The sequence below is a fragment of the Staurois parvus genome, unplaced genomic scaffold, assembly GCF_062004578.1.
Source record: "Staurois parvus isolate SC_StPar_1 unplaced genomic scaffold, SC_StPar_1.0 ptg000230l, whole genome shotgun sequence".
NCBI classification, from domain to species: domain Eukaryota; kingdom Metazoa; phylum Chordata; class Amphibia; order Anura; family Ranidae; genus Staurois; species Staurois parvus.
Genome location: NW_028318026.1, coordinates 1,853,823 through 1,868,060, shown reverse-complemented (window position 1 = coordinate 1,868,060; position 14,238 = coordinate 1,853,823). Strand labels below are relative to the sequence as shown.

Sequence of the window (14,238 nt, the reverse complement as noted above, 5' to 3'; positions counted from 1 at the left end):
GAAAATTGTTGGTTGATCAGTGGCTATATGCAATCAAGTACAGCTGCTGTTTGGGATATTCAGACTCCCCAGCAGGAGGTTTCATCCATCCATGTATTTACCACAAGACAAACAAGGCACTTGCCTAGGGTGGCATTTTTCAGGGGGGGCAGCACTGCCCCTTGGAAGAAGGGATGGAAGAAGGGATACATGTGACCTGGTGGGTTCCGAGAGATGCTGTGGGTTTCCGGAGCTGTGAAGCTGAGTGTCTTTCTCTATCCTTGGGGGATGGTGGCTGGTGTATGTGGGGCACTGGTAGTGGAAGGCTTGGGTGTTCTTGGTCAATGTCAGGCTCTTTCTGCGGGGGGGGCTGGTGCCAAATTTTGTGTTGCCTAGGGCAGCACAAAACCTAAATACGCCACTGCTCCATCCGAGCTCTATAGTATGAATGGAGGAATGTTTTGGATTTTTTCATTTCATCAGTGTATGGCCAGACTTACTGGAAAAGCAAAGGTCAATATTTGCATATAAATGAAGCTGTCTATGTCTCTGGATCTAGTCACCACTCTGACATATGGCTTGGCTTATACAATTTCCACCGTCTAAAACTCAGTGTGAATTGCCCATGTGTACGACAAGTTTACTTTAAACCATAATCATTACAAGCAGCGAGTTATTTGCCATGAAAGGATTACTCACATGTTGTGGGTGTGAATGAGCTGGTTCTTGGAGCTCCCTGTGTCGTTGGGGGAGGGGGCATTGTTGGAGGTGTCAACCTGGATTGCGTCTTTACATCCACAGGTGAGTCTGGCATCGTGCAGCGCTTCTCAGTACGATCTGCAAGAAAAACACAAAACGCAACCCATCATTTTCACTGTACAAAATATTTCTCTCCTGCAAAAAAAGTACAAATCCCCAGCAATCAGCGTTATTCCATTAAAAACACGACTGCAATTTATTTTATTGCGATTAGATGAAAACCCCCCAGACGGACATTACGTGAAAACCCCCCATCCTATAATCTTTTTAGGGTTTAGAAATTCAGTGTGCACAGATGCTTCCAAGAGGAAGCAATAACAGCAGCTGAAATCAAAAGCTTTAATGGAAGTATGGATGTGAAAGGAATGAAAAGGCAGGACGGTAATGAATCCCCATATGACAGCTCCGACAAACCCCAACCTGATGCCGTGTCCTACAGGTGAGCTATTGGCAGCGATTCGCTTCCTCTTAGGCTCCCCTTGTAAGCAGCACCTGCTGCCCTCTCGGCTGCCTATTGTTGTCATACTGAGAGATGCAAGGAGCCCGTGTAATGCTTGCGAGTCGCCTGGCCCTATTTCCCACCCTATTTTCTCTTGTTTTATTCCAAAGCAACAATGGATAAATACCATATGTCACATAGTAAAAAGCTTTTTCTTTGTTTACACAGCGGCGGATTGTTTATACTTGTTCATTAGGGGGGAAAATGCACAAATAGTCCAGTTGATGCTGCAGCTTAAAAAGAAAAAGATTACAGGTGTATTCCAATTACTGTAAATATTGCAAGCTGGTGTAATTCACAGTCTGCAGTTCCTGTGTGACAACGCCAGATCCAGACGTGTTATTAGTGCTAGAAGAGGTTCAGTGTAAACGTGGATGGTCGGGAAGGAAAGAAAGAGAGGAAGGCAGACATGAACAAATAGGACATTTTTATACTAAAAATAAAATATAAAACAGAAAAAGTGTAACATAGTTAAGGGTAATACCAGGGGCGGACTGACAACTCATGGGGCCCCCGGGCAATAGGGGATCATGGGGCCCCTGTGTCCTTGCCAAAACTCAAAAGAACCTATGAAAAAGGTACCGGGGGCATCTCATGGGGCCCCCTACTGACCCCGGGCCCTCGGGCAGTGCCCGAGTTTCCAAATGGTCAGTCTGCCCCTGGGTAATCCTAAGTGCAGCAAAGCCTCCTTATTTAAAGTATGTCTAAAGCCAAAACTTTTTTTTTGCCAATTTTTTATGCCCTCTGTGTCTCATTGGAGAAACTTTACTTCCTGTCTCAGAGATCTGTTGTCTCATGGGAGGTAAAGGAAATTTCTTTAAAGTAAGGGAAATTCCCTCTTAGAAAGTTCTCACTGGGAACAAGTGGTCCCCATTGGCAGATGTCCCCACTAGTCTTAGGCTGGTCAACGATAGATCTTTTTTCCGTTCAGCCAGTGGGCTGATTGAAAGAAAACAAACAGACTCCCCCATCCGCACAAGTGAGGTGGACGGAGGAATCCTCCCCACTTTTGTATTATGGTAGCGGGGATGCCTCTAATATCAGAATACACTGATCAGCACTACAGGATTGGTTCAGCAGCCAATCGAGAATTTTCCAATAGTCCCATTCAACAGAAGTTGCTCGCAAGGTTGACTTCTGTCGAGCAGATGAATTGAAATTTGTTTGGTCCTTGGTGAACCAGCCAAATTTCTGTCCATCTATGGCCAGCTTGATTCCGGCAACAAATCAAAAGTTTGAATTTTAAGTCCTGGTGACAATAGTTAGACAAGAGAGAGAGGAAGATACATACTCCAAAATGGAAAAAGCAAGTGCTTTAGGTATGCTTTAAAGGGTTAGTTCATCATTAATAAAAAAAAAACTATTTATGCAAATATGTTCCACCTGTACATACAAACTGTGCAGCTTTGACAAAGGTTGGATAAGGCCCTATAGGTGAAAATCATCACTGTATATCCTGAGGCCTGGCCAATAAAACTCCCAGAGATGGCAAAATCTTGTCCTGCCTTGTTGCTAGGATGTTGCTAAGATGCTCCATCAGATACTGCTCACCTCGACCATCAGAGAAGAGAGCTCTCAACCCCTTGCACTGTCACAGCATCGCTATGCTGAGATCCACTTTGATGGGGGAATAGATAGCATATGTTGGAAGGTTTGAACTGGAGGTTCCCCTGGTGCCACTGGTGGTGAGCAGTGGTGGCTGGGAGATTCTTACCAACATTCTAGTAACAAGGCAGAACAGGGAGTTGCCATTTCTAAGAGTTTTTCTGGCCATGGTTCGGGAGCTAAGTAAACAGACTTAACCTATAGCAAAGGCATTATTCAACTTTGGTTAGAGCTGCACAGTTTGCTTCTATCTACAGGAGCGCCTTACCTGCATAAACCTTTTTTTTTGTTTAAAGATGAGCTTACCCTTTGGAAGGGGGAGTATGTAAAGACTTTTAAAAAGCACCATCCTCAAGTCACTGCAGTCCGCATCCATTTCTGAAGCCTAATAAGCCAAAACCTTTTTTGCATTTCATATACAATTCATTAAACAGGAGAACTGAAATCACCCTAATCATCCAGCAGACAAAAAAGTATCTACAAGAAAAATATTTTAATTTGTTTAATTCACCATTCTGGTGATTTTTTTCACTTCCTGTCTGACACCCATTGAACAGACAGGAAGTGAGGGTATTTCTCCCAATTGGGAACACAGACAGAAATAAAGAGTTTGAACAGGTTCTATGTTTTCCCTAGCTATGCAAATTTAAAAACCCTCTTCCTCAAACCTAACACTCTTTTAATTTACTACCCAGAAAAAATGTCATAACTGTAAGCATTTCAGTTCAGTTGTCACCTTCATGCTATTTTTTATTCTAATTAAAATGATCCCCGTCTTCTCTGCACCCTAAGCCGCTGCTCCTGCTTCCCTGCCATGGTTGCACCTCTGCCTTTAGGTATATGACTATATTACAAAATTACCTTCATTTTGGAAGGTTTAATTTAGAAAAATGGAAATGATCTACAAAAGGAACGGCAGACCTTGTTCAATTGCATAATTTAGGGTCACACAGAAAGGGGGTCTGGATGCTTTCCCTGTCACACCAGGTTAGTGGTCAGTGAATTGCCAATTAATCTGAATGGGCAGGTCTAATGAACTTTATGTGTACTAGAGGAACTATGGGAGGAATATAGTAAACTAATAAATATAAGGCTACATAAATAAATAGACAGTGCCACAAAACACTCATTAGAACCAAACAGGGTGGGAATTTACAAAGTCCAACCCGTAATGTAATATAACATAGCAAATCATATAATTCCAAGAATTTGAATAATTAGATAGCCTAGCCTTAAAAGCAGTAATGACCATAGATGTATATTTTATCCCTCCAGCACTATGCTGGATGACAAGCTCCACTATCAAACAGCTCAACAAGTCCATAAAAAGGAAAGGGAAAGTTGGAAAGGCTGCAGGGGTCTACATTGTCTCAGCAGGTGCCAAATTCATCCAAATCTCCCAGGGGTTTCAACCACCAAAATTAAAAGTTAGTAGCACTGTGCCCCTTGCCTTAAGACACTGGGGCTTTGTTGTTCACTACTGGTCCCTTTTATGACATGAAGTATTGTTTCCACAGAGCAGCAAATAATTGTGTCTGGTAACTAATTATGAAACTGTGTTCTTGAGGGGATTTGCTGGAAAAGAACGTCCAAGCTACAACTATTGGCTGGAGATATGTTGCCCCTTGGAGGTTGGCACGGTATAGGTTTCCCTGATACACATTCTCGTGAAAATCTGAAAAAAAGTCTTCGGTATGCTGGGTTTCTAAGGGCTGCATATAAGAAGATCTCACTATTTAAATCCTCTCTGGCCACAAAGCTTCCTTTTCTTGAAGCATGCTGGTCTTAGATGGACTGAAGAAAACTGCAGAGCCTTTTTACTGGGTTAGCTCATTCTTTGTGGGTCAAGTTGGTTCAAATGAATAAACAATGGAGCCTTCAGCTGGGAACATTAGCTAAAGGATCTCAGAAGTGGGCTGAGATGATGCCTAACACCTGTGTACTAGATTTTCTCAGCAAGCTATTAAACTAGACGCAACCCCAACCCTTGGCTACACAAAGGAGAAGTGTGTGGCTCTTGATGAAGATAGTGGAACAAGGCCAAAAGACAACTCATTTGACAATGATGTTCATTTAAATAGGCACAAGCTGATGCAGATAAACTGAAAAACTTTGTAAACACATGCTTCTTTCGAGAGCAGAAATTAAAAAACAGAAATTTTTGTAATGATTTTTTTTGCAAGTGTTTTAAAATGTTTTTTATTGTATCACATGTAGTAAACACAGTATTAAATCACACAGCGTTGATCAGGGAGATAATGTAACATTAACATATGAAGAGATCATGAAATGACATTTGTGTGTTTACGGTTTCTCTTTACACGGTCCTTTCTTCCCAGAATGTGAAAATGAAGGGTCATTATAATAACAAATAACACATATGAGCCTACTGGATAAAGCAATAGAAGAAGCACATTGTAAAGTGAAGCAACGGAAGCCTAATAAAAGCATCTCATGACCGGTGCACTTTAGATTTACCAACATCCCCATTCACAAAAAAAGTTTTCTTTGTAAGAAAAGCCACCTCCACCATAATAACCCACTGCCCATTAGATAGGAGTGGTAATAAACCCACCTTGTTAAGTTTTACCTACAGGTAAGCTTATAATAAAGCTTACCTGTAGGTAGAATTAATATCTCCTAAGCTTCTACTGTTTAGGAGATATTCAGGATTGTTTTTAGTTGGCGCATGCTCTCTGAGGAAATGCCATTCCTTTAGAGCAGTGTGCTGTGGCTTGTGACCCCTGTGCGCATGCGCAGGACTGACGTCATTGTGGCTCAGCTAATCAGATGGTCAAAGATCGCGAACCCTGAAGGAAGACCGGATGAAGATGGAAGCCTTTACAGCAGTGACAGCGCTTTGCTGGAGGGCTTGGCTTTAAGGTAAGTTTCACATAAAAGTGCTAGTACGCGATGCACACTAGCACATTATGCCATTGCCTCTCAAGGAGTGTTTTTCGTTTGTTATACAGTTTACTAACGCTTTAAAGGATAAGTTTACATAACATGTTCCACCCAGCATCTACAAACCACCACCCCCCCATCCCTGTGACAGTGGGCAGAAGATCTTCTCCCTGCATCCACTGTCACATTTTGAAAATAACTCTGCCCATTCAGCCACGTCATATCGTCAGCCATTTTGGTAACTGCCTGCACATACGAGGTATGGCCAGACAGCTATCCTGAGAGTCTGCAAAAACCTGAGATTGCACCCGTAATCTGCTCTGCTTTTACCTACAAAAAACATGTGCATTATTTTTTTTTTCTCAAAGGTGAACTTGTCCTTCAAATAAGTTTTATATACCCTCATCCATGGTTTCAGCAGATTCAATTAATGATTAAATGAATGATAATATTTGTGTCCTGCTGCAAGTGTCTAACTAGCTAGAAACAATACAAACATAGCCAGACTATTAAAAAAGGCCAAAGAAACCAAGTGGTAGCCTATAGCAGCCATATAACAGTTTAGTCAAGGCAAGCATCTACATTGTTTCCACAAGTAACACCTCCACTTTTTCCTACTGTCAATATATTTACCTGCAAATCTAGTAAATTTAGAAGCTAATGACAAGTGGACATTCTCATCTTCCTAAAAGCAAATCCATCTTGTGTGCTGTCCTTCACCACATCCCTCTGCTCACCTCAGCCAACCTTTGCATCATTGCCAGTCATGGAATAAATTGCTTTTAGCTCAGTCTGCTAGAGTCTGAAGGTGACAATTAATGCTCACCAACTAAATAAACCCAAGTATTCCTCTCCTGCCAAGGAAATAAAGATAGGAGAACATTTGCCAGAATGTGTGTACAGATAGCAGAGAGAACGCTGGTCCATCTGGAATGCATTCTGCTAGCACTCACTCTGAACTATCGCAAGAGACTGCTCAGAGACCCAGATTTGAAACATGTGGGACCAGTAAAGGGAGGAGGGATCATTTCGGCAGAGATCTTTGTACAGAAATAAGGCACAATGTGTATCCTCTAATTTGACTATTTACAACAAAACATCATTCTGTCATTTGGAAACAGCCCAGCTAATCTGTTTTCACTTAAAAGAATTATCCAGTAAAAGGCTCTTGTTTAGAATAAAAGATGTATCTGCCAAGGATGCAAGATGGCTGCACGGTGGTGATATAGTGGCTAAAACCAGCTTTGCTACTTGGCTGCCACATGCATATGAGCTTCCTAATCTGTTCTCTGTGAAAGAATTATCCAATAAATGGCTATCATTAAGAAAAAATGACCTCTCTGCCAAATAAACAAGATGACTACACAGTGGGTCAAAACGTCTCACGCTAACCTTTACCAAATGCTGGATGCCAACATTAGCACAAGAACTGGTACTTGTGACAGCTTTAGGTACGTTGATTGTTTTTCGCTTGGGCCCCCCATTCCTGTCTTTCTGTGGACTATGGCTTGAGGCTTGTTGTTTTTATGACACATTTAAATAACGAGTTTGAATGTGTTTTTGGTGTTGTACTAAGGCTTTTGTTGGATGTTCCAGTTGGATGAAAAAGAACTGGCAAGGATTCCATCAGGCTTCTACCAAGGAACTTGGCTGTCAGTCAAGATCTAGCTTAGATTGGAGACTCATGTCTGACCAACCAGGACTAAAACCCAAAGGTCATTGAATGGAAGCCAAAATGATACCATCTGCTCCTCGTTTCACATTCAGAGCAGTCGGTTCATGATGGAGATACATGGTGATATAATGGGTCAGACTTAATCCTCATACACGTATACAAGCCTCTGGTGAAGTAGGAGATTTAGAAATAAATTCAGGAATATGTTATAAGCATGAAAAGAACTATGACATTTGTTTTGGATTACAGCAAAAAAAAAAAAGTGAAACTGTAAAATAGAGAATAGAGTCATTTTTCAAAATGTAACAAGTTTTTTCAGCTACATTTGTTTTTTTATCTAACATTTTCTCAAAATGTTGTTTTCAGAAATGTCACTATCACATAGATACATAATCAGTATTTCTTGCATTAAATGGATAAAGCATCTACTTCTCACAAGTAGGTATTTCATATCAGAAATCTACATTTTATCTCTGCCTCCTCATTTATTACACATTTCATAGAACCATAAACAGTCAAAACCTAATAACATTTTAGCAAGCAATAACCTTGGTGATAATCTTTATGAATTGACCTAAAATAAAAGAATTCAGTGCTGCCCTCTTTGGCAGGTATAAGAATTACAAAGTAGGATTCCTCTTGGGGCCAATAAGCTATATACACTGATAAGAAACGGTGCTCAATTGACATTCAGTCTCTAATAGTTAAGCAAATGGCTAACAGTTGCAAGGCACACATTATACTCTCCATAGAGAGCATTTCTTTTAAATTATAAAACACGCTAATAAAATATTTTCATGATATACTTGAAATGAAGAGCAGATACACAATAATTTGCTATCAATCACATGTATGTAAATGCTACCTATGAAATTCTTGTTTGCTGCCTTCAATATACCATTGAAAGCATTTAGTTAGATCTGTCTGATAATTGCAAAATAATAATGTTAATCTTGCCAGAGAACTTGTGAGCAGAAAACTTCCTGCACTCTCTGCTTGTGCGGCACCGATATCAGTTACACTGTTTCCAGCTATCTCTGTAGATTAAAAAACACCTTCCCTTAGGTTATGGAAAACAGGAAGAAAGAGATGCTCTGTAGTCCCCTTATAAGGTAGCAGCTGTTCATCCATAGATACAGTACGGTGAGTGAGCACTGACACCCTAGGACAGGAAGTGTGTTACTGGCAGGATCACCAGGTGAAAATAAAGGAAGTCGTCTGAGAAAAAGAACTCTAATGCAGTCTCTAATGACTGATAAGCTTCAACTTAATACTTTTTTGTTCTTGTGTATATATTCAAATTAATTGCATAACTAGTGGCACAATTTCAGAACACAACAGAGACCTGCATATATTAAAAATGGGGGTGAAATCTCCTAAGCAAATAAAATGGTGTGTATAGATAAGTGTATTCCCAGATACATTACAGTGATGCTGGGGGAAGGTCTCTAACCCAACTGTAATGTATACCTGCTGGGAAGAAGAGTACGCTTACCAACCAGGTTGTGTTGTCTGGCATGGGTGTCTGAACCACAAGACTGGCTGGGCAGAATTACACATCTGGCAGGCAAGATATTTCAAAGATGTTTTCAAAAGCAGCCTTTCTCAACCTTTTTTAATATAAAGGAACCCTTGAAATATTTTTCAATGTCTCAGGGAGTCCTTCCTAATAATTAATATAGCTACAGCTCACAGTACCATAAGAGTGATGGCCACTGGGAAGAATTCGACATACATTTGTGGTCACTGAGAAGACTGTCTTCCTTACAGATAGCTAAAAAGATCATTGGTGTCAGTCGCTTCTTATCTGACAGACAGAAATTGCTCATTGGTCAAGGAATCCTTAGCAAACTCTACAGGAATCCTAGGTCCCATGGAACCCTGGTTGAGAAAGACTGATCTTACATGTTCCATAGGCATAATATTTTTTTTAATTATGCTTCTGATAAATGGTTTGCAGAACTAGAAAAACAAGTTTAAAAAAAAAACATGGTAAAGACGACTTACTGAAGTTCAAATCGAACATCAGAATGGGGAAGAATGGGGATTTAAGTGACATGGTTGTTGGTGCCAGATGACCTGGTCTGAGTATTTAAAAAACTGCTGATCTACTGGGATTTTCACATACAACCATCTCTAGGGTTTACAGAGAATGGTCCGAAAAAGAGATAATATTCAGTGAGCGGCAGTTGTGTAGATGAAAATGCCTTGTTGATGTCAGAGGTCAGAGGACAATGGGCAGACTGGTTGCTGTGACATTCAGATGGTAGTGTCAGAATTTGGTGTAAACAACATAAAGGTATGGATCCATCCTGCCTTTTATCAACGGTTCAGGCTGGTGGTGGTGGTGTAATGGTGTGGGGGATATTTTCTCGGCACTAGTAAAGTGTACCTAATAAAGTGGCAGATTAGTGTATATATGGACTATACTTTGTCTACTCTATAGTAAGATGTTCAATGGATTTTAATGAGTCCAAGATTCCTGAAATAAGAGTAGAGCGTTGCCTTGTGCTGTTGTGCTGTGTTTATGCATAGTTGGAGAACACATATCATTAACTGTCTCCTGGGCTAAATGAAAGGCCTTTGATCAAGCTAACAGTTGACATGAGTGTTGGGTCCTGCTCTGTTAGAAAGAGTCTGGCCTCCATCCTGGGTCTTTTTACCAATAAGTGTTTCCAAGATCAAGCTCTTCCTCTGTAAATAAGACCCACAACTCACTAACGTGTCAGGAACGCTTTGGTAAAATCTAAATTATATCATTTTTTTTAGCATGTGTGGTTTTACGGAACAGTTAAACAATGTCTCCGAACCACCCCGGCAGTGTGCTGTGTCTCCAGGTCAAAGGTACCCTGGATGTTTACCTTATGGAAACAATATGGAATCTATAAGCATTTCAATTGGGACTTTAATGTCAAATCTCAAGGTTTTTTTTTCTTCCCTTTCCCAGATGGAAAAAATATATTGCGCAGTATTCATTCACAGATGTCAGCCGCATTAAACACTTCCATATGTCTAGCAGGACGAGTTTGCTCTCACACAAAAAAAGTAAACATTTTAATATTTATGTTTTAAGGAATTTGTGGACATATGAAAATAGTTAATACTTGTTCCATTGTCTGACTGAAGGGTAGGGAAAAGTCAGAGGACTGTACAAAGCCATAAGCTATTGTCCAGTATATAAACACTATATTTCTCTTTTATTCATTTATATAGCAAAAGCAGACTCCACAGATAGTACACAAACCATTAACAGCAATCTCAGCATCTCTAGGAGCTTACAATGAGGTCCTTGTCCTTTTTCATACAGCTACATGCACACACTAGGTTCACTTTTGCTGGAAGCCTGCTGTTTTTGCATCGTAGGTGGAAACTAGCACACCCAGAGAAAACCCACAGACAACACAGAGGCAGGGGCGGACTGACCATTTGGAAACTCGGGCACTGCCCGAGGGCTCGGGGTCAGTAGGGGGCCCCATGAGATGCCCCTGGTACCTTTTTCATAGGTTTTTTTGAGTTTGGGCAAGGACACGGGCCCCATGATCCATTATTGCCCGGGGGCCCCATGAGTTGTCAGTCCGCCCCTGCACAGAGGGGATATAGACATTCCTCGAGACCGGAACCAGAACTACCAGAAAAAGTAAGTATGTATGAATGGAACTAGGTCTACAACCTAAAAGCAAGCATGCCAACTACATTGGCACAGCAATAATTGCTCTGACTTAAAACAGACTTCTCCCCTAAACACAAAAATTAATGCTGCATGCAAATCCTTGGTCATCCATAAGCTTTTTTTAGAATTAAAAAAAAAAAAAAAAAAAGGTTTGGAACTTCCTAGTTTAGTGAGGCACTGGTGACATAGACAGGATCTCGCAGCTGCTCCCTGGAAAGACTACGTCACCAGTGCCTTCCAGGGAGCTATCGCTTGATCTTGCGCCAAGTTTGTTTTAGAACTGGCACATACGGTGTGCGATCTACTAATTCAGCCGAAAAATTCACTCCAGCATCTACCAATGCAGATAATACTTCAGTTTAGAATCGGCGCACTCAGAATTTCTAAAACATTCGTATTACCTACCCCAGTGGTCTCCAAACTTTACAAAGGGCCAGTTTACTGTGCGTTAGACTTTAGGGGGGCCAGGATGTGGCCAGTGGGGGCAAAATATGCCCCAGTGTCAGTTAGAATAAACAATTTCCGAGACATGGTGGTCAGTGGAGGGAGGAATAGTGCCTCATCTTTGGTGTCATTGAGAGGAATAGTGCCCCATCTTTGGTGTCATTAAGAGGAATAGTGCCTCATTACTGGTGCCCATGGAAGAAATAGTGCTTCATCACTGATGTCAGTGGGAGGAATGGTCCCCCATCTTTGTCAATGGAAGAAATAGCGACCCATCATTGGTCTCAGTGGAAGAAATAGTACTCCATCATTAGTGTAACTGGGAGGAATAGTGCCCCATTATCGGTGTCACTGGGAGGAATACTGCCCCATTATTGGTGTCACTGGGAAGAATAGTGCCCCCAAGGGATCCTATGGTGCATGTGCCAGTTCTAAAAATAAAAGATGCCTTATTTGCAATGGTAGCTTGTACAGGAAATGTGCCAGTTCTAGATCATATGTATCATTTAAATTATTGAATCTTATGGCGCATGTGCAAGATCAGGCACAAACGTCATTTGTCGGCGAGGCCTAAAATAAGGAGGAAGCCAGCATTTATAAAATGGTGGTGTAAATTTTACATGCAGGAGAGAGAACAGACCACAGAGACTACAGAAGACACCAAAGAAAGAGGTAAATAACTTTCCCTATTAGATTGTAAGCTCTCATTAGCACGGCCCTCCTAACCCTCTTGTATTGAATTGTTTTGTAATTGCCTCCCTCTTCAAAATATTGGGCTATATAAATCTTGAACAAAAAATTTTATTATTTTTTTAAATGAGATCTGTTGTCAGTTTTATTAGGGGGTGATAAGGTCCACTGCACTGTATCTAATGTCTGCTTATGCATTTTTTTATTATGTGTTCAATGCTTTGGTTTTTTTTTTTTCCTTACAAAAGGGACATTATCTAAAATCTTTGAAATGACAGCACAGTCCAGAGTGACAAATTCCAGTTGTCAACCAACAAAATGCAACATAACATAACATATCATAAATTAACAAAACACGCCAAACTGTCTTCTGAATGCAGAATCAACGTCTATAGCTATTAACACAAAATATATAGCTGAAGAAAGAGCATTAACCATAAATGGCATGGTGATTATAAAAAAAGCAAAGTATCAAGGTAATTAAGCACACATTATTCTCATTGTTGTAGTCCATAAGTCCATAACAATTTACGGCTGTGAATGTGATGCTTTGAAATCATCAGTCTCAAGTTCAGGGAGACTAAACTGTCTGGCGAGCCAATGTGACCGCTGCAGACCCAAGAAGATAAATCCAGAGCGAATGCCAGCTGTACAATGTTCTCCTTTCACTGTAATAAATGGGACTTGTCTAATTAGATGTGCAGATGTTAACAGCACTGCTGGCCATCGTGAAACATTTCAAGAATCTTGTAAGTGCTGACAATACTAGTTTGGATTACCCACACTGCCTCCCACATCCCTCTTTAGAAACCTAAGCCTGTTGTAGTGCTTTGAAAAGTTAAGTGTTGAAGAAGCAGTGAAAACATGTCATGTCTTAAAGGCTGATGTTCCAGTACAGCTGAAGCTCAGTAACAGCAGCAACAGGCTGTCAGCCCCTTAGTGTGCCAAGTCTGTCATGTGACCTTAGCCTAGGCACCTCACCAAAAAATAGTGTACTTCAGTGAAAGCTGCTAGGACTCTCCTAAGGGAATCTCCTCAGCCTTTTGCTATGTAAAGACCTCATTTGTACTGAAGACTATCTCTGCGTATATGTTTAAAGAGTCTGTCCTACCAACAAGTGATATTTTAAATATAGATGAAGCCTAGTTGGCTGAGTCAGCCTTTGGTTCCTTATGTGACCTGGGTACTCCCTTAAAGCCTTCCAGCTATCATTTCCAACTTTTTGCCTGTCCACTGGTGAGTTTTGGGCATTTCTGCCCACCTTCTAGCTCCTCCTGTTGAATTCACCTTAATATAAAATAAATAATTATTGAATGATAAGAGCAAGATCCTATTACTAAAGCATATATGCAGACCCAAATGCCGAGATCTCACCAATAATGTCCACAACAGATAGAAGAAATTGTCACTTGGTTTAAAGCCATAGGATTTATCAAAACTCGACTGTCAGTTGACTGTTTTGGGTATACTAACCTTTTAACAAACTATATTACCAAATCATCTATAGCAATTGTATGTGTGGCCAACCACAGAGTTGAGTAGGGACCCTGATGTTAAAGCAAGCCATTGATGATGCAATTTTCTTTCCTTCCACCACGGGTGCAAGGAAAGAAAATTACTCAATTCCCCCGTCAATGCTGAATGTGTTTAATCCCTCCCACAACACTATTGTGTTCTGCCAGCAGGAAGCCTTCCTTGATGACAGAAAACAATGATCACTGCTAGCGGCTATAGCCACCGTCAGTGATCTCAAGCAAATGGATCATCTTCAATACAATCAGCCTGCCCATAGATGGATCAAATTTTGGCCGGTCCCTGCTGAAGACTTAAGCTGGCCATACACATCAGTTTTTTTGATCAGCTAGTGGACTGATTGAAAAAACTAAACAGTTTATCCCATTCATACAATCAAGTTGGACAGGAGAATCCTGTTTCATTGTGTTCTGATAGCGGGAATCCTCTGTCATCAGAATACACACTGATCATTACGGCATCCTAATCGACACAAAATTT

The 14,238-nt window shown here is 40.8% G+C and overlaps 1 protein-coding gene across 9 annotated transcripts in view; it reads right to left on the bottom strand.

The window, feature by feature from the left end:
• RUNX1T1 (RUNX1 partner transcriptional co-repressor 1) overlaps positions 1–14,238 on the bottom strand; it is a 200,120-nt gene that overhangs the window by 72,261 nt on the left and 113,621 nt on the right. For all 9 annotated transcript variants that reach the window (XM_089679680.1, XM_089679678.1, XM_089679676.1 and 6 more), the window contains exon 2: positions 679–816. In XM_089679680.1, the coding sequence (XP_089535806.1) occupies positions 679–816 (138 nt within the window). The remainder of the gene's footprint in view (positions 1–678; positions 817–14,238) is intronic.